At 37.7% G+C, this 26,805-nt stretch overlaps 3 protein-coding genes across 3 annotated transcripts in view; all 3 read right to left on the bottom strand.

The window, feature by feature from the left end:
- Positions 1-26,805, bottom strand: part of Syt7 (Synaptotagmin 7) — a 348,961-nt gene that overhangs the window by 239,798 nt on the left and 82,358 nt on the right. The gene's annotated exons all lie outside the window — the stretch shown is intronic.
- LOC128681674 (uncharacterized protein K02A2.6-like) lies at positions 12,509-17,103 on the bottom strand. The gene has a single exon (XM_053765755.1). The coding sequence runs from the start codon at positions 17,039-17,041 to the stop codon at positions 12,719-12,721; it is 4,323 nt and encodes a 1,440-aa protein (XP_053621730.1). The 5' UTR covers positions 17,042-17,103; the 3' UTR covers positions 12,509-12,718.
- LOC128681700 (uncharacterized) overlaps positions 21,530-26,805 on the bottom strand; it is a 46,449-nt gene continuing 41,173 nt past the window's right edge. Inside the window, exon 2 of the mRNA XM_053765809.1 lies at positions 21,530-26,622. Within this exon, the coding sequence (XP_053621784.1) occupies positions 21,592-26,622 (5,031 nt within the window). The 3' untranslated portion in view covers positions 21,530-21,591. The remainder of the gene's footprint in view (positions 26,623-26,805) is intronic.

Genomic DNA, 26,805 nt, shown 5'->3' with positions numbered 1-26,805 from the left:
CTATTTTACAAATTTTATTTAACTTGCAACCGTATGTATGATATGCATGACCTGATGCTCCATCCAGAATCGGCTCCCAACAAGGGAACTCACACATGGCTTTAGTTCCGATGACAAATGCACAAAAATGAAGTCACAAAATTTTGATAAGGATAGTGAACAAGAACTAATTTAACATGAGAGACCTTCTAGCGGTTTATTGTATATGAATCATGACCATAACGGTACGGAGGTCGTCGTGTGATTCCTAGGGAAGGTTTTTATGTCAATATAAAATATATTTAAAGCTATCCTGCTACGTGTCTAGAAGGCTAAGAGCATTTCCATGTTAGCATTAAAAAAAATACAAAATTTACACTTAGAGTTGGTAAAGAATATTAACATTTTATTCCTAGTCACCTTTTCCGCTTATCTTGGTAATCCTAAGTCCTAGCTTCGCGAAAATGGCGACAAGGCACATATTATGATAATTCAAATGGTGTTTAAAATGTTACTCTGTTTTTGGGAGATTTTACGACGAAAAAGGCGACAAGGCACATATTATGATAATTCAAATGGTGTTTAAAATGTTGCTCTGTTTTTTTGGGAGATTTTGCGACGTACAATACTCACACATTTTGACATCCATCAATATTTCTTATTCATAATCCTATTTTATTTGCTAGCGTGTTTCACTGGCTGGGTTCCACTTTAGAATAAGCCCACTCCATATCCTACCGAGGCTATCATACGAAGCAACTAAGAAATAAGTACATAGCCTTGTCAATTGATAAGTAACAATAACATTCCCAAAAAGGAATCACGTCAAGCAGGCGGCTGATTGTAAAACCAATATTCAAACAGTCAAATCTCATTTTTTTTATGCTGGCTGTAGTTTGTTTAACTTTGCTAATTCGGTATACATTGCTGGTTTTTCATTGCGGTAAATAAATGCTACGCAATGTTCATGTATTCGAGTCGCCATTTTTCCGTTCGGTGATAGTGTGTAGCCGAACGCGAGGAAGACAGAGATGATCCTATTTGTAAGTTGTTCCGATTTCATACATCCATAGGGCCGCATCGCGTCGCCGCGCCGTGCAGCCGCAGCGCAGTTAGGACGCCGGGTGTTAAACTTGACAGCTATTGTTTGGAAGTCCATTTTCATGCTAATTCGGACAAACAATAAACTGCATTGTTTGGAGTTTTCATAATAAGTGCTAGTTAGTTAAAGCTGCCATTTTTTTGCTTGTAATAGGAACAAAACAAGTATTTCTATGAACTACTAGCTGTTTATCCGCAACTTCGTCAGCGTAAAATAAGTAGTTACTTCTGACAGCATAATTAATTTATTTTTTTGTGATTAATGTGTTTACCCATGCCAGATTACTAATTTCTAGGTCCAATATTTTTCTGCGATAGCCAATTAAGTCATGTTTTGTCGTCTTTTCAACATGATTTTCATACAAACTTTCACCCCCTTGTATATCTATATATTTAGGGGTTATTTTTTTTAAAACAATCCTATGTTTGCCTGTAGTGGTCTTAAAGTTAATACTTTAATATAATTGATTAGTTAATATAATTGACCTAGATTATGGATGTTTATGTATTTAAAATTAAGTATAATATCGCTAAATTATCCCATAACACAAATGTCAAACTTACTTCGGGGCTACCTCAATGTGTGATTTGTCAATGTAATTACATGATTAGAATTCATTTTAATTTCGCGGGAAAAATGTTCAAGCCGTTTGATATTCATAATGGCAGTTCAACTTTTATCGATAAACTTGGAGCGGCATTGAATGTCAAGATATAAAAATCTTCTGTTTAGCAACTAAGCAATAATCATAGCATTTTTAACTAGCGTTTTTTTTTTACAGACGTACGGCGCAAAACGCAGGCGAAGCCGCACTATCTAATAGTTTATTTTCTTCTTCTTTTCGAGTCGAATAACAAATACATATTTTATTTTATATTAATACGTCCACCGTTGTACAGTCAACAGCACATCCAGTTACCCTGCTATAATCTCTATGGCGAAGTAATAGCGACGACTTTGCAATGAATTTGGGGTAGGTTGATGTGCTGTTGACTGTACATACAAACAAATTTGGCCAACTGCTTGTCGATAGTGTATAACCGGCAGAAGGAAAACGTGACTGAATATTTATTTGACTAAGAATTACTATAAATGCCTTTGTATAACCTTATTTTTAGATTAGATAATATAATTATAATTGTTTATTATGATACATTGTTGATTGAATTTTAATTATGCCTTTACGATGCGCCTTAGCAAATATAATAAAGCTTAACCTATACCGGAAAATCGCACACACAAAAAGCGAAAACGTTTTACTATACAAAAATATATATTATTTGTGTATCATATTATCTGAGAGCTTATTGCGGGTTTGCATTTCGATGGATCGAATCGATTCGCAGTGAGACGCAGCGAACCAATCACAGTGCGCTATTGCGACGCGACGACAACCACACCGCAATTTGATTGGTTCGCTGCTTCTCACTGCGAATCGATTGGATATTGGGAAATGAAATGCATATTTCGCCCTAACTCAACGATTTTTATATAATATTGACACTATAAAAAATTAGGTTACATAGAAGTTACATAATAGAATTGTAATTATATTACCTATGAGTTTTATAGTTGGTTTCTGTAACATTTTACATAGAGGAAAACATTTTTTTTTAACAAATTAGATAATTAGGTAACTGTGCACAATTGTCAATTACAGTTACAACGTAATATACAACGTAATTACAGTTACAACGTAATATATTTTAACATTTGCCACCGATTTGTCATCGCAAAATAGTCACAATCGCCGCTGCTTAAAGTTCATAAAATAACTTCCAGTAGAATAAATACATTTCATGCATCGCACGTTTCGAATGTTAACTAGATTAACGTGTCAGGGCTGCCAAACGTAACATTTTAATTTATTTAAATTATATCAATAAATATTTTAAAACATTTAAATATTTTTAAACCCCGAAGCAAAAAAAGAGGGGCGTTATAAGTTTGTCCGCTAAGTGTGTCTGTATGTATATCTCTTTGTCTGTCTCTCTCTGTCTGTGTACGTGGACCGAAACTCACCAACGAGTGAACTGATTTGGATGCAGTTTTTTCTTATTTGATAGGTAATTTTTATGCGCTGGTTCTTAGATATATCCGATCAAAATCGGTTCAGCCGTTCAGTAAAGTAGTAGCGAAATGAATATTGAAAGTCGGGGGATTTTTAATTTGTCGAACAAATAACCTTTACGGTATGGTTCCTTGTAATGAGGTTTTTGTATATATGCGTACAGTGGACGGAATTGACGATTACTTTTTAGAAGTATTGATATTAACTTAAATCCATACTAATATTATAAAAGCGAAAGTCTGTCTGTCTATCTGTCTGTCTGTTTCGCTTAAACCGCTAGATGCGAAAGTCTGTCTGTCTATCTGACTGTCTGTCTGTTTCGCTTAAACCGCTAGACCGATTTTGATGGAGTTTGATATGGATATAGTTAAAGATCACCGTTCAAACATAGGCTATTTATTTATCAAAAATCAACACTCAAATGACTATAATGAGGGGGTGAACATTTGTATGAAATATTTGTTTGTTTAAAATCACGCGGTCGAAGCCGCGGGCAAAAGCTAGCCTTTATCCATTTGTGGATGACGTATAAGACGACTAAGGGATAAAAGCTAGGATAGATGTTTTCCACAAATATGTATGCCATTTAAAGGGTGTAATATTAAACAGTTTAAAAATGTCTTATCCCATACGGGGTTAACAGACCCAGGAGTTACGATATTGAAAGACCACTCATTGATGGAATTAAGATTTAAATATACAGGGTTACTGGTATCAAACGCAAAACCTACTAAAAACTACTTGGGTACATCACAACAAGAAACTTTTATTCTACGACTTTTCGTTTTTCATATAAAAAAACAATCTAATTTGCGATTCTACACATCTTAACTCTACGTACCTACATCACAACAACACGAGACAGGTACAGTAGCGTTATGTAGTGGAATCGAACATATATAATAGACTTAACGTTTTATAGAAACGACATTAAAACTAAAAAAAAGGATTTTTTTTTGTATTTATTACGTTTAGACAAAGTCGTAGAACAAAAGATGTTAGTCTCTATGTACCTTTGAAAATTTATGCGTTAGATACCAGTAACACTGTATTATTAAATTAATTAAAAGAATACTGTTTTTACTGTTAAGTATTATTTAATTAAAAGAATACTGTTTTTACTGTTAAGTATTATTTAATTAAAATAATACTTTTAACGAAATTATGTTGGCTACCCTAAACGAGTGATGCATTTTCCTTAACCATTTTACCATATACACGCGTAAAATCCCGACTATTACAAATTGTTTAGAGATTATTGGGTATCGGTGTTAATATTCGATGTAGGTACTTGTTATAAAACCAGTTTCCCGCATTGGTTTCGTAATAAAATGATTTTCTTTCATTAAGAAGTGAAAATAGTGAATAAGAACAGTGCACCTTGATAGACAGATATTTGTGTGTATTGAATTATTAGGTATTTGGCACAGATAACTGTAGTCACAAAAGTCATATCAGAATCGATTAGGCGAGGCGAGGTTTAGGAGAAAGGGCAAGCCTTTCTGCCAGGACCAGGAGGAAGCAGCATCGCCAGAAATTTGTTCCCTACGTAATTGACCGAGCGGGCAAAGCGAGCGAAGTCTATAAATCAAGTTGGGGCAAAAATACATTTACATTTTTTGTATGTGTATGTATGTATGTTTGTTTGTTTGTAACGCGATAACTTTCGAACCGTTCGTCTGATTTTGATGATATTTAAAAGGTATGTAGGATCTGTGAATAGAACAGAAATTCGTGGAACATCAAAATCGGTTAAGCCTTTTTTTAAATATTCACATTTAAAAAATATATATATTGTGTTCACGAGGTCTAAGTTCACGGCGAACAAAAAGTTTATTAAATGTTAGAATATAGAAAAGTAAGTGTAAGCTTAACAAAATCATTATTCTCGAAATCATTAAACTTTGTTGAACTTAAAAGCTCAATGTAGACAGTGATCGACAGACAGCGTCGTCAAGCGTGAGCTTTTTGTTTGGCAGTTGAGAGCTTTTCTCTTGGGTACACTCAATTTATTTCAGGCAAGTTCTAACATGTCAACAATATTCACGATGTTGTTGGAAACAAATCACATATATGTTAAAGAAGAAAGAAAAAAAAAAACTATTTATTTGGTACCACACAATTAGCACAACAATCTTACACTTATATAATGAAAAGTGAAATATATACCAAATTGGTTTCCGCTCAGCATATGTCACGGTGTCAACCACGACAACGGTCTTTCGCGGACACCATTTAAAAAAAAAAACATTGAAATTAAAATATAAATGGAAATGACGACACAAAATGGCCAACACAGGTTCAATGCCGGCTCCACACTATCGTCGAACAGTTCGCCAAACTTTGACGGATTCGGTATACATTGCTGGTGTTTCATTGCGGTAATTAAAAGCACTCATACTAACTACGCAATGTTCAACGCGTTCGCGTCGGCATCTGTCTGTGTGTTCGCCGTTTGTGGCATAAAGTAATTTACGACGGCAGTAAGTAGCCAACACTGTTACAATCATAGAATTTGTAATAACTCAAATAGAAATGCCATCTATGCACGTGCTCCTGCGTCCTCATTTGGATCTCGTATACGACGACTAAGGGACACATAGCTTTAATAGTGGACAGGTCTGAAAGATTTTTTTCTTACTAGCTGCCCCCGGGGCATCGCTCCCGTAGGAATTTCGAGATTAAACGTACCCCATGTGTTATTGCTGGTTATATTATTAAAACTAAATTTTATAACAATCCGTCTAGTAGATTTTGCATGAATGAGTAACAAACATACACACATACCTGCATCCTCACAAACTTTCGCATTTATAATAAATATTAGTAGGATACCTATCCCACTAATATTTATTATAAATGCGAAAGTTCTCATTATTCTTCATTAAATTCAGATAGGTATCTGAATTTAAAAACCAATAATGAGAAGGAAACAAAATAAAATGAAGGTATGCTTGCTATTTGTAGCATTGTTAGCATTTTAAAATAGAGAAAAAACTGACTTCATACAAAAACTAATAAAAAGGGAAACCGCGGTAACAGATGGGCGCATTTGTAGACTTATGGCGTTTTTGATAAGTGGACCCTAAGGATTAGTTGCAAGGTATAAGCTGACAGCGTCGTAGAAGAAAAAACCCTATAATTGTTATTAGCTTTTATTTAGATTCGCCTGCTGCATCGGAAGTGTTTCCTCATGAAACACAAAAACTTTCTTGGCACTATTCATGGATTTGTAGCGACTTCTACAAACATATGAGATGACGACTGCACAGCGCTATGAGCAGGATTTTCACGCCTGCGCCATACGGCCGTCACTACGTTACTGTGGACGTTGACACAGGTCGGACATATTTATGCAGCGGACCCCTAGCGGCAATCGGCGTAAAATGAATCGCAATTTGTGATACGATTAAAATGTCAATTTTGGTAATAAATAGCCGTGTAAATTTGTCAAAATATAGTCTGATTTTCTACTACAGTTCGAGTTTCATTTCTACAATAACACTTCTTCAACAGATTGATTAATCACTTGTCACATTTAACCATGGAATTAGTAGGCACATGTACGAAGTACTTACTAAATCCATGCATTTAACCGCGACCTCTACTATGACTTTGACACTAGCTCCGAACTGGCCGAGACAGTAGAGGGTGCACGAAGACTGTGCTGAAGTCGGTAGCAATAAAAAAAATAAGAAAAATAACCTGTGTTAGGTTAGGTTAGGTTATTTATTATATGTAAAGCTTGTGATCACACAAAGCAGAGCGAGCGAAGTGAGTGGAGCTTCAACCTTTGCCAATAAAAGCTATGTAGTTAAGATTACCGTGCAGTGTTGAGGAGTTCTCTTGTTAGTAGCCGATCTTGGGTGTGAACCTTATTATCACCTAACAACAAAACTTTACATCCACCTATTATATTTTTAGTGTTAAAAGTTTAATAAATAAATAATAACAAAATGAATATCGCGATGTTCTTTTAAATTGTGCCATAGATTAATTTTCAAAGAGAATACTGTTATGGCTTATATTTTGCTAATGGCGCCAATTTATGTTGGTAAGAAGTTTTTTTTTTAATATTCTTATGGATCATGGATTATTTTAAGGCGCACACAATTTTTTCTTCTTCTTGACTCCACTTGACAAGGGATATCGTGATATTATTTCTCTCTCATCATGTCGTATTCGGCGCTATGACGCCGCGAAACCCGGGAGCAGCAGCGTAAAAAACCTTATAATTTTGATGGTTTAGCTATGATTTTAGCCTGACGTCAGGCAGACAGTCTGCGATAGTTATCGAAGCAACACTTTCTAAATCTTTAAAATCAGGATTGTTTACATTATTAACACAAGTCTTGAACTTACTTTGGGGCTAGCTCAATCTGTGTGATGTGTCCTAATATATTTATACTTATTAATTTATTATGTAAAACAAATAAATAGAACAAATCACACAGATTGAGTTAGCCCCAAAGTAAGTTCGAAACTTGTGTTATGGGATACTGACTCAACGATAATATATTCTATAACATATACATATATAGATAAACATCCAAAACCCAGATCAATCTGAAAAAGATCATTTTCCATGTTGACCTGACCGAGGATCGAACCCGGAACCTCCACTGTAGCAGTCCGGCATGATGACTATTAGGCCACGGAAGTCGTTATAGTTAAATAACTTATGTATTGAAAATATAGTATCGTATCGTGTCTCATCCTAGAAAATGACTAATCTGTCGTAACTAGTCTTCAAATTCAATAAGAAACCAGAGTAGCTAAAGCTAAGAACAAATATCAAACGTTTGTACAAAATTTCTGCAACAAAACAAAATTCTATATTTGCTTCAAAATTGAGTTGCTAGATTATACCTGAGACATATTCAGGACATAGCGACGTACATACCAACACAGTTGTTACATTGCAAATATAATAGAAGTGTCTACTGACATTTCCTAAATGGCTTTTCAGTAGTTTCAAACTCGATTGCCCGGGGATTCCTTGTCGATTTGTAGATACACTGCAATAATAAAACGAAGCCATCGCTCAATTTTATCAGTTATCAGTAATCCAATCAGATATAGATAAGCAATGCAATAGGGTTCAACGACCGCATATTGTAACATATTTAACAATTAAGTTGCAACTTCAATTAATTGTTATTGTCTTTGTAGATCTGAATGCCCTTATTAATTAAAGTTCCTCTATATTAAATCATTTTATTTCTCTTCTATTTCTATCAGATACATTTTAACGTCTTACAAATTCAAACCATTTTTCACGACAACAATGTCACTCTATGAGATAACCATAAACAATATGTTATAATAGAATATAACCTTTAAATGTGGTGTCTGTCCACTAACTTACTTATACTCAACAATTGTTCGTCTTTTATCTTTTAGTAATATAATTATTATATTATTTCCAGCGCTCCACAAAACCATTGTTCTCAAAAAACTGCTGCCCAAACAACTGTTCTCGGGCGACGTAAAATCGTTACAACAACGGCTCCATGAATACATTAGGCATAGTACAGTCAGTTTAGGTTGAAATTATTATTTGATTATAAAGTAATTTGATTATAAATAATTTAAATTTTATTCGGTGTGACTTTTTCGACTGGTCGGATAGTCAGAACGTCAATTGGGTTGATGTCGTGTATTTTTATCATTTTTTATTGACTTAGATAGTCAGTCAATATTTAAATTAGAATGGGCATAAAATGACAAAGTCACATTGTAAAAAATATTTATATAAACTAGGTAAAATAGATATTTTTTGGATCATTATGATAATTCGTAGACTGTAACAATGCAGCTGGATCATTTTATACGAAGATTTAAGGTTGGTTGGATAGTCCAATTCCAAAAAGTATGAAATTATAAAAGCAAACTCAACCCATCATACAAAGCTAAAATTTTGAAAGATTTTTTATTAAGAATACATAACCATAAACATAATATTTAATGTAGCTGTCGAACAAACATATCTTTCATTGCGAACATTTTGGTAAACTGTGACGTCACTTGTTCGTGTCACTTGGTATGGAGCGTTTGGACGAGTCCAAGAATGTGTGATTTTATTATTGTCATATCTTTGGAACCATTTTCTTTAGCACAATATTTTTTTCACTTGTGTTGCTATTAATAGGCTTCGAATAGGCATCAAAACAAAAAGTAGTCAACTTGCCTATTACGTATATTTTTTCTTCTAATCAGTCAACAACCCCCTGTTTCGCTCACATTTTAGTCGCATATTAATTTACCAAAGATAATATTTACATCGTAATTTCTAATCTTTGGTAATTATTTGTTTAACTCATGAAAAAACGTAAATAACTATGTGAGTCACAGTTTTAGTATTTTGTTATGATAAAGCACGGCAAAGCGCATGAGTCACCCGATGGTAAGTGGTCAACGCTGCCCAGAAAAAACTGCAATACCAGGGACATCATAAGTGCCCAATTAAAAGTGTTTTTGGTTTAATTTTTGGAATAGGGCGCCAACCAGCAAGCGGCTCACCTGGTGGTAAGTGGTCACCCGAGCGCGGAGCTTCCTGTGTTGTGTAATCCTAATCCTTAGTAATATTAAATGCGAAAGTAAGTTTATTGTTTGTTACCAATTCACATTATATCTACTCAGACTTCTTGAAATTTTGCACGCTGTAGTTTGAAGTACTGAGAAGGATATAGGGTACTTTTTATCTCGAAAAAATAAATGTTCCTGGGTCTTCCTCTACAATAGGACCACTCCCTCCATATACTCGCGTGGATGTCGTACGAGGCAACTAAGGGACTCAACGCCTTGTCAACACATAGGAAACGAAGCATTCCCATGTAGGGTTGACGTCAGACAGGCGGCGTCTAAAAGCCTAATCATATAAAAATGAATACAGGAATTGCAGACCCTGGGCTCCGACGCGCGACGACTGCTTCAGCTCGCCTTGACCTCAGATGATTCGAATTCAAAATTTTTTTTTTTCAACTTCGGATCAGTTATTGACGTCAAAAAATTAGTTTTAAGTATTTTTTTTTAATGAACAGTAAGGCCCTTTTGTCAAATTATATCTATTCTAGATCATGCCTAGCTCTTCTTGAGTCCCTTTTAATAATGACAAACTATCAAGAACGACATTTATACGGACCTATATACTTGATAAATGGTCTGTCTCATTCAATTGTGTCTCAGGGATATGTTTTGGTGATAAATTGTTGAAGGAGTGTCTCCTTGTGTGAACTATCTCGACATTTGTGTTTTGGTAAACAAAAAAATATATTTGGTTAGCTAAAATAGCTAATTGGTCAACATATATTTTGCAATTGGTATGCAATTTATATCATAGCTAATTGGTTCTCAAACATATCTAAATTGGTATGTATTTTAACATCATTAATTATCATGGTTGTTTGCAGAACAGAGTTGCTCAATTTTATTATTTGCCAACAAAATTTATATTTGCTTGCCAAATGTTTCTTTTATGGTTACAAAAATTTTAAATGACGTAGATATCAAAACATTTCTTCCCTTAATATTTTGTAGTGTGCCAACAACAATGATCGCTCAAAATATTTACACTACATCTAATTAACATAATTGAAGAACACTTTAAGCTGAAGTATGTTTTATCATTATCGCACTACAAAACGAAAGTAATATTGATGGAAAGAAAAAAACAAAATCAAATCATTTAGTTTGAGAATTCAGGGCTGTGTAAAAAATAAATCATTAAATATAGAAGTTTCGGCTGTGGTTTTAGAACAGATGATCATTTAAACAGAATATGATACCAGTGTCAGATCACACAATAAGAAGAATTAATTTAAAAAATGGAATAAAAAAGAAAACATAAAATAATTAACTATACATGAATGACATGTACATTTTAATTGAAAAAACACAAAAATAACAATTTTAAAATTTAAAATAAGAATGTAAAAGATGACAGAAGAATTTATTCTTCTGTTATTATATCCGGCCCATTCATATACGCTGCCGGCCGGGTATTCTCCCACATCTATGTTTCACACCAGCAGATATTATTAAGGAAACTGCCACAGTGCCCCCCTTTGTATCCTCGCCTTTTGCATTCTCCATTGCAATCGGAGACATAATTGCTTCCGCCCCATACGCAACTTCCAATGCTAACGTCCGCTGCGACGCCATTATCCGGGGACGAGATGATGACGACCATCGCCACGCACACCAAAAGCAATACCGAGCTGAACTTCTTCACCATTTTAAAAAATAGCTGTTGTTTTTTTTTATAAAGATTAATGCGACCAGATACTTTTTTTTTTCTATTACAGTCGATGCTGCCAGTTACAGGACTTGACTGGATATGAAGGTGTTTAGCACGTTTATATATCTAAGCTGTTTTGAAAAACACAGCAGCGATTTTCGAATCTCGGGCCCAGATTATAAATTTCGTATGCGTATCACTTACGTGTGCGATTTCGAATGGTACTTAGATTTTGTATTGTTCTTTTTTGAATGATAAATATGATGAATTGGAATGCTAGTTTTACATATTATTTATTAAGGAATTTCAACAAATACATCAATTCGGACGTAATGAACTAAAAAAACCTATCTAATTATCTATACAATAAATACCTAACATATTCCGATTTTTAATTTTTTCTGCTTTATAAGTCTTTTCTTCTAAACTTTTAGATGCAGTTCACATATTTAACAACTAATTAAAAATAAATAAATAATCCAAATTTCACCATTATTCTCGGCATCACTTAAACTATCGTGTGATAAAACGTGAAACCTACCAATGTGAACATTTAACATGTCGGGTATTCGCAAATTTATATGACAAAACGTAGTATGATTATTTATAAATAAATACATAAATACTAACTATCATTATAAATGCGAAAGTATGTTTGTTTGTTACCTCTTCACGATGTATCTACTCGACCAATCTTCTTGGAATTTTGTATATACGTGTAGTTTGAAGTGTGGATAAGGACATAGGGTACTTTTCAGCCCGGTAAAATAACTGTTTCCGTAGGAAATTACGCAATTTTAACTCGCTTATTTGGCTTTCACAAAATCTTAATACCATTTTTTCACAATTCTTTTCGAATGCATAAAATCACAAGCATATATTCAGAGAATTTCAAGAAGTGGGCCCTCAGACCATACGCTCATAATTTACTTATTTATTTAGAGACAAATAACGCTCTTCTTTCTTGAATACAAACAACATTCTAGAAATCGCGTGAAATTGAAAATCGACCCTCTGATGTGTACCAGATATCCTTATTATTTATTTGCCAAATGTGATATAGCGGTCGATAGTCCTGAGGGATAACGGTGTCGCGGAGCTAACTGAAACACGGGCGTACGTAACAAGCATTTATTCCGGACTGGTTTATAAAATGACATCTCACAACCAAGCTACTTAGACTACCCCCCACCATTTATTATAAACTAACCTACATACATCACATTCCCCCACATCAATCAACCCTTACGTACAAAACCCCTTTGCTACATTTAAACTAACTTAAATCTAAAATATAAAAGTAACATAAAATTTCCCTTAAACTTAATTACATTTTCCTTAACCTACACTGTCGTACAGGACGACTAGGAGGTGGTGTAGTCACAGTTGGCAAGGCGTCCTGGAACTCGGGAGACGCAGGAGCATCCCTCCTGTTCAACCCACTGACTACCGACCCTTTAAGGGGCGTCTCAGCCTTCCCGGCTTCGTCGTTTATCTCCTCCGATTGGGCCGCATCCCCCGCATCCGGCAAGGCTATCTGTGGTTCAGAATTTGTGCTAGACTCGTTTTGGCTGGTATTAAATTCTGTATCAGGGCAAGCGAGCGATGAACGTCCACCCGTCCTCCGTCTCAGTTGATCGATATGCCTATGTAAGACCTCCCCATGCTTATCCCTGATCTTATAGTTACTAGGCCCGACGCACTCGGCCACCTGGCCCGATGCCCACTTCTGTGACTTTAAGTACTGCCTATACCATACGGTTTCATTTGGCCTAAGCTCCCTATTACTTCCTTTTGCCGCTACCTTTTGACGTTGCTGCGCTTCCCTGACTTTACCCTCCCTATTCGGTTTCAGTGCATCTAATTTTGTACGTAACCGTCTGCCTAGTAACAACATAGCCGGGCTTTCCCCAGTTGTCGAGTGCTCAGTATTCCTATAATGCAACAAAAACGTACACAAGGCTTTATCTATGTCTTGTTTCTCCGCACTAGCTTTTTTAATAACTCTTTTTAACGATTTTACAGCATTTTCCGCTAAACCGTTTGAAGCCGGATGGTACGGTGGCGAAAATATGTGCTCAATACCCTGGCTACTCACAAAATTAGCGAATTCCGCGCTAAAAAACGGCGGTCCGTTGTCTGTAACTATCTGTTTAGGTAAACCCCATCTACTGAATAATTCGCTAATCTTTCCTATAGTCCCAGTTGCCGCTGTGCTAGAAACCTGACAAACTTCTATCCATTTAGACATGGCGTCGACTAAAACCAGGTAAGTTTTGCCAAAAATTGGTCCTAGGAAATCTAAGTGAACTCTAGACCAGGGCCGGTTTGGCCAGGGCCACATTCGCGGGGTCTGGCGCGGCGGCGCGTCCGCCTGCGAGGCACACACCGCGCACTCCCGACACAACCGCTCCACGTCCTCGTCCACCCCCGGCCACCACACATAACTGCGAGCTAAAGCTTTCGATTTTACTATTCCCATATGGGGTTCGTGAATCATGCGTAGTACCCTCTCCCTACACTCGTCCGGTACTACCAGCCTATGACCCCACATAACGCACCCTAACTCTTCGTATAACCCGTCTTTACGATTAAAATACGGCTTCATACTCATAATCTCACAATCCGACGGCCATCCGTCTCGTAAATAACTCAAAACTTTAGCGAGAAGCGGATTACGCGACGTTTTACTTTTAATAACATTATAGTCTAACAATAGTTCCTGTTGAATAAAATGTAAATACGTTTGCTCGGGCGCCGGTGCATTACTAGACGCATGACTCATCTGTTTACCGCCGGCGGCCACAGGTAGCCGCGACAGCCCGTCCGCTCCGTTCTCGTCGGTGCGCACGTACTCGATATCGTACGAATAAGCCGATAATATTATTGCCCAGCGTTGCATCCGACTAGCTACCATGGTAGGTATCCCTGTATGTGGTCCGAGTATCGATACCAAAGGCTTATGGTCGGTGCGTAGGGTAAAACGACGACCGTACAAATATTGGTGGAATTTATTAACAGAAAATATAATAGCAAGTGCTTCCCTATGTATCTGAGAATAATTTCTCTCGGCATCGTTGAGCGTGCGCGATACATAGGCAACCGGGCGCTCGCGGCCGCCGCACCTACTCGGCTGCGAGAGCACGCCCCCCACGCCCCGCGCGCTCGCGTCGCAGGTCACTATGAGCGGCAGACTAGGATCATAGTGCATCAAAACTTCCGCGCTAACCAAAAGTCGTTTAACCTCTGTGAACGCTTGTTCACACTGCTGTGACCAATTCCATGTACAACCTTTTTTAAGTAATTCGTATAAGGGAACTAACTTTGTGCTCATGTTCTTAACGAACTTTGCGTAAAAATTTACTAAACCTAAAAACGAACGCAGCTCTGTTACACAGCTTGGTCGAGGTATTTTGGTAATGGCTTGAATTTTTTCTGGATCCGTTCTTATACCATCCCTATTTAAAATATAACCTAAATAACGTACTTCGTTAACTAAAAATACGCATTTATTACTTTTCAACTTTAGTCCATATTTATGCAACCTACTAAATACAGCTTCAACAGCTTGCAAGTGATCCCTTTTAGTTTGGCCCCCTATTATGACGTCATCTAAAAATACTTCGACGTTAGGGATATTATTTAATAAATTACACATTATTCGTTGAAAAATCCCGGCGCTGGATGCTAAGCCATACACCAGCCTATTATACCTATACAGACCTCTATGGGTATTCACAACGGTGAGATTTTTCGTTTCGTCTAACAAAACCTGATTATAGGCCTGAGATAAATCAATTTTTGAGAAAAACTGTGACCCACTTAACCTTACCAGCAAATCGTCTACTTTTGGCAACGGATAGCGGTCTACCACAAGCGCCGGGTTGACTGTAGCTTTGTAGTCAGCACAAATTCTCAAGGAACCATCAGCCTTGCTTACCGGTACGAGAGGTGAGGCCCACTCGGAGCAGTCGACGGGCTCGATGACGCCGTCGCGCAGCATCTGATCGAGCTGCGCGTCGACGCGGTCGCGCAGCGCGTACGGCAGCGGCCGCGCGCGGTGGAACACCGGTACCGCGCTCTCCCGAACCCTCAGAGTCGCCTTGCCCCCCGTGTATGTGCCCAAACCTCCGCTGAATAATTCCTTATATCTGTTGAACAATTTTTTCAACTCATGATCCATTTGTATATGGCTCTTATCTGCACCTATCATATTATTACAATTTGTAAACATTGGTAACTTTATTTTTAATTCTGATAACCACTGCCGTCCTAACAGTGAGGTCGTCCCTCCATCGATAATAAATAACTCTAAATTATTATGAACACCCTTATAATTCACAGTTGGTCTAATGACACCTAGTGGCTTAAGCTTAGAACCATCGTAAAAGTTTAAAATGACGTTGCTAGCCTCAATCTTTAAATGTTTTAAATATTTATTATAAGTTCCTCGGCTTATACAGGATACAGCCGTACCAGTATCCACTTCCATATAAATTGTATGACCTTCTATGACAACGGGCACACTCACCGCCTTATAATCGTTCAGGCATAAGTGGTGAAAATCCTCCCCGCAACTGTCCAGATTCTCGTCCTCTGGCTCCTCCTCTCCTGCGGCATAGTGTACAGCTGCTCTTCGCCCCTGCCTCTGGTCCGGGCACACACGCCTGAGGTGCCCCACCCGCTTGCACTTGCTACAGGTGTATTGGTTAAATCGACACTCTTCCCGATAATGGCCCACTCCCCCACAGCTATAACATTGTCCACTGTGTGTATCCCGACTGCCACTCCTCGCAATCTTGTTGCCGCTAAGGTTCGCTCCGGCGACCTCCGCCCGCTGCGCTCCCGCTCCTCCATGTGTACCGCGCCCGGCTCGGCCCGCCGCCCGTGGCTCCCGCCGCTGCTTGCCGCTGCTGACCGCCAGAGCATGCACATCCGCCGATAGCTCCCGGCTTGCGGCTCCTGTCGCGTCAACCGCAGCTGCGTCGCGTTCCGCGGCTTCTAATGAGCTGGCTAACTTCACCGCGTTAGTAAACGTGAGCGTGTCATCCTCTGCAAATAACCTCTGCCGGATGAGATCACTCCTCAAGCCGCACACGAATTGATCCCGAAGGTTTTCGTTTAATCCGTCCCCCAGCTTACAATAGCGTGTCAACTTTTTTAATTCCGCCACGTAGCTTGCCACATTCTCGTCCGCCGCTTGCCTTCTCTGCCGAAATCTGAACCGCTCTGCCAGTGCCGACGGGGTCGGTTGGAGGTGATTACGTAATAATCTGACCGCACACTCGTAGCTTAGTTCCGCTGGTTTCTTAGGGCTGGCTAGATTCGATAATAGTTCGTAAGCTTCGTCCCCCATTACCGCAATTAAAGTAGGCACTTTGAGTTCATTTTTCACACTGTTCACTGTAAAGTACATCTCGAGCCTGTCCACGTAGGACGACCACGCCCCGTTCTTCACGTCGAACTCCCGCACTTTACCAATCGACATAATTGCGATGTCTAACCTGCACGCGTAAATATTGGTACTAATCCTCGTTCGCCAATGTGATATAGCGGTCGATAGTCCTGAGGGATAACGGTGTCGCGGAGCTAACTGAAACACGGGCGTACGTAACAAGCATTTATTCCGGACTGGTTTATAAAATGACATCTCACAACCAAGCTACTTAGACTACCCCCCACCATTTATTATAAACTAACCTACATACATCACACCAAACAAGTGTGACAAAGAACTTAGTGAACATGTAAACTCAAATATAGTTGTAGGTATTGTGAAACATTAAAGACAATAACAAGGAAAACTGTGTTGTTACAAAATGTAAATAGAATTATCTAGAAAGGTTAGTGATACCATTGATATTATAATCGTACATTAGGAGTCGTGAGCAACGTGCAGTTAACAAATATTCCAAACTAGCTTTAGCCTACGGCTTCGCTTTCCCTGCGAAAGCGGGATAAACGTGATTTTCATACAAACCCTTTTAGTAATTTGGGGTTTTAATGTAGCCTGTGTTGTTTAATACATATATGCTAAATTCCATCAAAATCGATCTAGCGGTTTAGCCGTGAGCTTTCACAGAGTGAGAACAGACAGACGTTCGCATTTATAATGTTAGTATGGATACATTGATTTTTAACCCCCGACGCAAAAAGAGGGATGTTATAAGTTTAACGTGTCTGTCTGTTTAGCTGTCTGTGGCATCGTAGTCCAAACGGATGAACCGATTGTGTCATAGATAATTTTATCCCGAGTGTTGTTAGCCGTGTTTCATGAAAATCTGTTCAGCCGTTCAAAAGTTATAGCGAAATGAATATTGAAAGTCGGGGGATTTTTAATTTGTCTAACAAATAAACTTGTTAAAACAACGCTTTACATGCAGACAATTTATCACTGGTATTAAAATACTATTATTTTATTGCCCTGTGTCCTACCATCAACACAGAACGATTCCAATGCAACTCAGTTCAATTTAGGAACGTAAAATGAATCGTATTCATACTAAAAATTAAGTCGATGGTACGAATTTGCGATGCACTTCAGTTTAGGTCGTAAAGTGGATCGCGTTAAGAGCTGATGGTAAGCCCCCAGATGTATTTATTTGGTACTTCAAGACAAATTCTGAGTGGATGCCTAGTTCGCCCACTATTTCATGAAACATGGCTAAGAATAAAATTATCTATGATCCAACAAAAAACTGAACGGAAATCGATTCTTCCGTTTTGGGTGCCACGATGCCACAGACAGATGCACCGACAGACACGTTAAACTTCTAACACCGGGGGGTGTTGTTGTTTCTGCGTCTGGGATTAGAGGTAATTAAAATACAGTTGAAACAGTTTTTGAATGACACAAAGCGCTTGGCAATAGAAAAGAATCACAACAAATCACGTATCCTATAAATTCTCGGGAAGAAATCGAATTAATTGAGCGCCCTGTAACTTAAAAAAGTTTTTGTTTAATGTTTGATGAGTTTGAAGTGCGACTTAGCTGTTTACATCTCACTGATACGAGTGAATTCGCAATGAGACGCTGCTAACCAATCACAGTGCGCCATTGTAACAACATGCCAAAGCTCCCGGGTTCGATTCTCGGTAGGGTCAATAGTAAACTTTATAATTTTTTACGCCGTTTAGTAAATAGATGTAAAATAATAATTATTTTTATACATGTGTCATTTATTACAGGTTATATTCTACCCGAGTACCAAATTTCATAACAATCGGTTCAGTAGATTTTGCATGAAAGAGTAACAAACATATACATACACACATAGCATATACCTTACAAACTTTCGCATTTATAATATTAGTAGGAAATATAGTTATTTAAAGTTTTCTTAATTTTCAAAAATGCACGGAAAAGGTCGGGAAATTCTCGGAAACTCCCGAGAATTTTTCTTCAGGTCAGAATTGTGAAATTCATAATGAGAATTTCACTTGGAAGTCTGCGGGAAATCTCAAGCATATATTTCCGTGATCAGAGATATTCTCAGAGGAACATCGCCAGTCATATCAGATTGTCTTTGGACGAATTGAATAGAATCTTACACCGACGGGAATATTAGAATATAAATAGTACACTTACTTATTCAGGAAAATTACCTAATTTACATAATCAAACACTGTAACTGGATTATTTTTTTGCTTTAGTTTGCGTGTCGTTTTAGTAAATTTATGGTCGTCAAAAGCAAGAGGCAACATGAATGATGATAAAAACAACTTGGTTGGACATTTAACCTTGTGTTTATGACATGTTTGTAAGAAGCTAAGCATATTTTTAATGCGAGGAGGCTCATCCTATAATAATTGAAGCAGAACTGTTGAGAGCGTTTCGATGCGAGGCGCTTAAATAGTCTTTCATCTCTGGTCATCATCATGATATCGAGTGTGTTTATTGCTAACACTGGTGTCAGATTTTATTCAAGTCGCCTAGAGGCATCTGACATGACTTTTTACTACCTCCATCAGGCAGGTAGTCGCATATACACTAGGGAACTAAACTGTCTATCAGTGTGCAGGTTTCCTCACAATGTTTTCCTTCACCGGAAGTAAGTGTTGGTCTATGAAAACTACTATATATGAGTCAGATTGGTATACAAACTCATATTCACGAGTAGGATTCGAACCTGCGACCTTTTGATCCACAGGCCACACATCTTAACCATTACACCATCACCGCTTTCATCTCTGGTCCAACATACTAGCATAAAAATTATCTAAGTTGGCTGAATGACAAGCTCCCAGATATCAGATAGACAGATTCTAGATATCTTGTCTCTCTTTCTCTCTCATCTGAGCGTGTTTCCGATTTTTTCCTCAGCCGTGGAGTGTCGGCTCCGTTTTCCTACTTTTTCGTCTCCACTTCGCACAGTAATCCATCTCTCTGGATGCGTGGTAGAAGTTGTAATTATATATGATAAATAGTAATTTCATTCCAGAAAAAAAGGACTCATTGAAAATTCACGCGGACGAAGCCACAGACAACAGGTACCTACTACACAGCGTTAAGGTAGAAGAAGACAAACCCAAGAAGTGCTGGGCTGGATTTCGTCGAGGATGATATGGTGGACTATGTGGGCCGTGAACTCCGATGCCTGGAGGAAGTAACCGCGAAAACGCTCTGATAAAAGAATGAGCGTTGCGAATAACATTAAGCTTTTTTGTCCTATTCACGGTACACAAAGTTTTAAAAGGCGTAACAGAAATTATTGATATCCGGTCTCACACCAGCATATATTATTAAGAAAACTACCGCAGTGCCCTCTCATTTGTAGACTCTTCTGATACACTCCTCTTTACAATTCGACACGTAGTCCTCCCCACACATTGCTGCCCATAATCACGTCAGCATCGACATATGATTACATGATCGCAATAATCACCGCACACAACAAAACGAGCGTATTTTTCACCATGTTTAAATTGATTGATTAACTTCAAAAAAACACCGCTTCGGTCGGATGTTACATGGGATTATGTGAGATTTTGTTGACCGCCTAATATTATATGCCTTGAATTAATGTAAAAAATAATTATATGCCTTGAATTAATGTAAAAAATTACTAGTTTTTAATCTTATTTAAAATTTTATTACATAATGGTTTTGAGGTTTTTGAATCAGACTTAAAAATAATGTGTTTTGTCTGTATGTATGTACTCGTATGTAACACGCCTACTTAATGGCCTGCGAGGATGATAAAAAAAAACAAAAATGCAATTATTATTATAATAACGTGCATATATGCAAATATAATAAAATGTAATAAATAAATAATATAATACCTGTCTGTCTGTTCCGCTTTCGCACAGACAGACAGATAGCTACTAAAAGCTGTCACTATTTTTTTAGAAACACAACAAAATTATGTTTGATCCTGTATAAATGACGTTTATAGCGAATTTCACATTTATTTGACGACCTCGGTGGCGCAGTGGTAAAATGCATGCCTCTGAACCGAGAGGTCCTGGGTTCGATCCCCGGTCGGGTCATGATGGAAAATGATCTTTTTCTGATTGGCCCGGGTCTTGGATGTTTATCTATATATGTATTTGTTATAAAATATAGTATCGTTGAGTAATATAGTATCCCATAACACAAGTCTCGAACTTACTTTGGGGCTAGCTCAATCTGTGTGATTTGTCTAATATATTTATTTTATTTATTTATTTATTTCCACTGGATTATAGTTTATTTTATTTCCACGAATTTAATAAATTTTCATATAAATTTTTCAGTTGAAACCACACGAGGAAAACTTCTACTTTCACAGCGATTCGGTTCTCTTTAACACCCCACTCCATTTTAATATCGCAAAATATTGTACAATGTATTGGCGCCAAAATAAGAAAAGACAATGAAAAATCATATAAAAATAATGGATTCCGAATTCAAATGTATATAATATGTTTTCTTTTTAATTGTAACAGTATTTATGGCCAGACTAAGGTCTAGGCCATAAATATTATACCTCTATGTCGCTTTAAATATTTTTAAGGTATAATCTGTAAGGAAAACAAGACACAATGAATATTTAAAGGCGATATTGCAAGAATGCACACGTTTCTACCCATATATAGTTCGTCTCGAGACAATGTTAAACGCACTTGCTTGCATGCTAAGATACACATACACTCCCCGGGTTGAAGATCATCTGAATGAAGGTCTCAAGGACCTGATAAGCATATGAAGCTTCAAAGTTACATCAGGTCATCATCTAGAGGAAGAGCACATAGGTTATTCCAGCCTCTTCTTATAGTCCCTTTCATGGTTTTTACTTCGGCGACACGGTTAATACCATCCGCTCCAGGATAGACTTGAATGACACGACCGAGAGACCAGAGCAGAGGCGGCGTTGACTTGTCTTTGATCAAAACAAGCGAGTTCATCTCGATATCATTCTTAGTTTGTTTCCATTTTGTCTTCTGTTGAAGAGTGCAGATATATTCATTGGTAAATCTATTCCAAAAATGTTGTTTTATAGCTTCGACTCGCTTATGACGCTGCAGCAATGTGATATTCACGTTGTCGGCGATTTGTGGATATGGCACGGAAGTCAGAGTTCGTCCAATCAAAAAATGTGAAGGAGTCAGGACAGAAAAGTCATTAGTTTCTGAGGAAAGAGGGATTAAAGGCCGCGAGTTTAATATCGCTTCGACTTGAGTGAGACAAGTTGACATTTCTTCATAGGTTAAATGAGTTAAATTCAGTATTCGACGTAAATGATGCTTCGTCGATCGGACAGCAGCTTCAGCCATCCCATTGAAATGAGGGGAATATGCAGGTGTAAAAAAGAAAGTAATACCTTCATCGGCTAAATCCTCAGTAAGGTTACGTTGAGAAAGAAAACTTTCTAGTTCATTGCATGCGCCTACGAAATTGGTCCCATTATCTGAGGTTATCGTTTTGGGTTTGCCGCGACGACTAATAAAACGGCGCAAAGCAGCTAAATAAGAATCTTTAGTCAGGTCCGTGACGAGCTCCAAGTGAACTGCCTTCACTGCTAAGCATACAAAAATACACAGGTATGATTTAATTAACTTGCAACCACGACCTTTTCGATCGGCTATCAAAATTGGCCCGGCATAGTCAACTGCACAGTGAAGAAAAGGAAATTCTAATTTGGTTCTAGAGACAGGTAATTGGCCCATGATGGGCTGTAAAGTTTGACTTTTGTGCCTAAAACATGTGACGCATTTTTTAACGATAAACCTAGCCAGATTCCTACCACCTAGAGCCCAGTATGACTGCCTTATGTCCGAAAGTAAAAGTTGCGGACCTGCATGTAAGAGCTTTAAATGTTGTCTACGAAAAATTAATTTAGTTAAATAATGTTTACAGCATACAAGAATCGGATGCTTTTGGTCATATGAGTAAGGAGATTTGTCAAGCCTTCCTCCTACTCTAATTAAATTGTCTGAATGAATAAACGGGGTCAAAGACAATAGTCTATTTTTAGATGGTAACTTGCCGTTATTTTTTAAGATTTTATATTCTTCAGGAAACATTTCAACCTGACCCTGCCTAAGAATAATAAATAAAGATTCACGTATTTCATCTGAAGTTAAACACTCTTTGCATTTGTTATTTTTATTTTTACAATTTTTTATAAACCGCTGTATGTAAGCGAGAGTATGAATAAGACGAGTGAGATTTGAATGTTTGTGTATAAGTGAAGACACAATATTCGTATTCTCTATATCAGAATTGGACTCCTGACTTAGATGACAGACTACGTCTGGTAGATCTCGTGTCTCACTTGAGTTAGGTATTTTTGGCCATAACTCCTCATTACAGGTTAAAAACTGGGGGCCAAACCACCACAGTGACAAATTGCTGACAAGATCAGCCTTCACCCCGCGAGAAACGAGATCCGCGGGATTATCTAGGGAAGGCACGTAGCTCCAGGTGCAGTTCACACTATTTTCATTAATTTCGTTCACGCGATTGCGAACAAAAGGTTTTAAACGATGTACAGGGGTTTTTAGCCACCCTAATACGATGGTGGAATCACACCAGTATCTGCAACTAACCTCTAACGTTATAGAATTCCTAACTTTAGCGCATAACCTTGTTGCTAAGAGAGCTGCACAAAGCTCAAGGCGTGGCATCGTTGTTGGTTTCATTGGTGCTACTTTATTTTTGGATGCAATCAAGTTAACATATACAACACCATCTTTAGTTATAGAACGAGCGTAAATACACGACCCGTAAGCACGCTCAGAGGCGTCAGAAAAAATGTGTAATTCTACCTTACAGAAATCATCTTGCAGTACCCATCTAGGAATTTTAATATTATTTAAAAAAGTTAACTGTCTTGAGAATGAAGTCCATTGTCCTTTTATATTTTCTGGTACTTCATCATCCCAACCTAACTTTAATGACCATATTTGTTGCAATATTATTTTTGCTTCTACCACTGCTAGGCCCACGAGCCCTAGGGGATCAAAAATTTGACTTATTACTGAAAGAATATTTCTTTTAGTGATTTTATATTTATCTTCAATATTTATTGAAAACGACAACGTATCACACTTAGGGCTCCAAATTAAACCTAAGGTTTTTGATGGAGTATTAGAATATTCAGATATATCTAAAAAATTATTTGAACTTGTTTCCTCTGACAACAATTGGTTTAATATTACTTGACTATTTGATTTAAATTTTCTTAAATTAAATTTTGCTGACGATAATACATTAATTACTGCCTTCGTCTGTTTTACGACGTCCTCTTCAGTAAACCCTCCACTGAGATAATCGTCAACGTAAAAATCCCTTTTTATAGAGTTTTTTACAAGTACATCATCAACAGTTTCAGATAGAGAAGAAAGGCACTTGGTCGCTAAATACGGGGAGGATGCAACTCCGTATGTAACAGTATTTAAAGTATATGTCTTAAGAGGTTGGGACGGGTCTGATCTAAATATTATTTGTTGTAACGAGCGCTGAGAAGGGTTAACATCTATAGCCCTATACATTTTCTCAATATCACCCGAAATCACATATTTATGTTGACGAAACCTTATAAGTATAGACACAAGGTCGTCTTGGACAGTAGGCCCTATCATTTGGATGTCATTGAGAGACAGCCCTGTTGTAGTAACTGCAGAAGCGTCAAATACCGTACGTAGTTTAGTAGTGGTACTTGATTCCCTAATTACACCGTGATGCGGTAGGTAATAATTTACAATACTACTATCACGTAAAGACAATGTATTTTCAGTCATATGACCGAGTTCTTCGTATTCACGCAAGAACTCCAAGTATTTATTTTTAAAACCAGGATCTCTACTGAACTTTCTTTCGAGAGAAAGGAAACGGATCTTAGCCATCACGTAAGAATCTCCTAATTCGTGAGGATCCTTTTTTAAGGGCATAGTCACAACGAAACGGCCTTCTTCATTACGGTAAGTATCTAACTTAAATTTATTTTCACAGGCACGTTCTTCAGTCGTAAATGCATATTTAGGCGAAATCGAATCTAATTCCCAAAATTGAGTTATACTATCATCTTGATTTATGAAATTACACTGGTATGATTTAGTTTTGGCACGTGCTACATAACCTGAAACTAACCAACCTAATTTTGTTTCGTATAACTTTGGCATATTTTTACCCAAATCAATAGAATTGTTGCACATGACGTTCCAGAATACCTCTGCACCTACCAGTATGTCTACAGCGGCGGGAATATTAAATGAAGGGTCAGCCAACTGTACACCTGAAGGTATGAGAATGCTATCTATGTTTACAAGTTTGGACGGCAGTGCTTTTGTAATTTCGGGCAAAATAAGACAATTTATATCGGTTTTATAATCACTATGTAAGGACTCAATAGTAAGCTGACACGAGTATGTAGTTTTACACGTTTGATTACAGATACCTGATACCGTGGAGCGTACACCTCGCCTCGACAATCCCAGCTTACCGCATAACTCGCTGGTGACAAAATTTGCTGTACTCCCGTTATCTAAGAGGAGGCGAACAGTGTGTGCGTCGCCCTTGTTATTTCGCACCCGCACGAGTGCTGTTGATAAAAGTACATGCGGAGAAGTATTATATGTAGTGTTAGCCGACAGAACGATAGAGTCTGTCAATTTGTCAGAACCTGACTGAGCAATGTCCGTCGTCAACGCGACAGTCTCTTGCATAGGCATAGATGAAGTTGAAGTTTCATCATGCTTGTGTAAATGTAATAATGTACTATGTTTGTACCTACAATAACGGCAGTGTGAAAGTCTGCATTTTACATGAGAATGGCCTGGGCGTAAACAATTTAAACAAACCTTCAAATCTCTTGCCTTTGAAATACGGTTTTCTATGGACAACTCCCTAAACTTATCACAATGATATAATAAATGACCAGATTTACACATAGGACATAAGTTCTCTTTGCGTGTATTAACTTTATCTGAACCACTGGATACATTTAAGAAAGATTTGTTTTTCGACGTGTCAGGGCATTGACCTTTGTGCATTTTATTATTTTCCTCCAAGGATTCTAGCAGGTCTGCCCTGTTTCGTACAAATGTACAAAATATTTCGAGTGTAGGCGGTTCAGACAAGGTATTCCTGTATTCCTCCCATTTCCTAAGAGTGGTGGAATCTAGTTTCGTAACCATCATGTGAACTATAAGAGTATCCCAGTGCTGGGTAGGTTGCTTCAAAATAGTGAGAGCCCTAATATTTTTATTAGTAACATCAATCAAATAACGCAGTGACTTGCTCGACTCTTTCGTTATTGACCCTATATTAAATAATGCTTGTACATGGTTATTCACCAATAGCCTAGAATTATCATAGCGCGCACACAATAACTCCCAAGCGGTTATATAATTCTCACTTGTGAAGTCAATATTTCGTATAATTATAGCGGCGCTTCCTACTAAAGAAGCTCGCAAATAATGAAATTTACTAATATCATCCAAATCTTTATTAGTATGTATTAAAGAACTAAACGTATCTCTAAATTCGAGCCAATTCTGATAAGCACCATCAAATTTAGGAATATTAATTTTCGGCAATTGAAACCTCGTGTTATGGTTGCAAGTCCCACCTGTTTTGGCGTCGCCGAAGCTCGACACGGAACCTGACCCGCCTCGACGCACTCCAGCGCCGGCTGTGTCGAGCAAGGTGCGGGCGGCCGCGGTCAGTTGGTAGTACTGAGCCTCAAACTTCTCTCGAGCTGCGTACTGCTCCTCAGGGGATTCAGAGAGCGATTCGATCTCAGTCTGCAAATCATCGAATTCCTGGATAATGCTTTCAACACGCGTAAGGCGTAATCGAAGCTCATTGGCATGGACTTCGCTTAGCTCCTTATAGCTTAGCCTTTAGCTGAATCAAAATATGTTGCGAAATGAGTTAGCTTAGCTTTTATGCTTCCTCTCTTTTTAATAAGTTTGGCAATATTCTCA

This window comes from Plodia interpunctella, chromosome 28, assembly GCF_027563975.2.
Source record: "Plodia interpunctella isolate USDA-ARS_2022_Savannah chromosome 28, ilPloInte3.2, whole genome shotgun sequence".
Classification (NCBI taxonomy): domain Eukaryota; kingdom Metazoa; phylum Arthropoda; class Insecta; order Lepidoptera; family Pyralidae; genus Plodia; species Plodia interpunctella.
The sequence above is the reverse complement of the archived record's forward strand: the minus strand, read 5'-3'. Positions and strand labels throughout refer to the sequence as shown.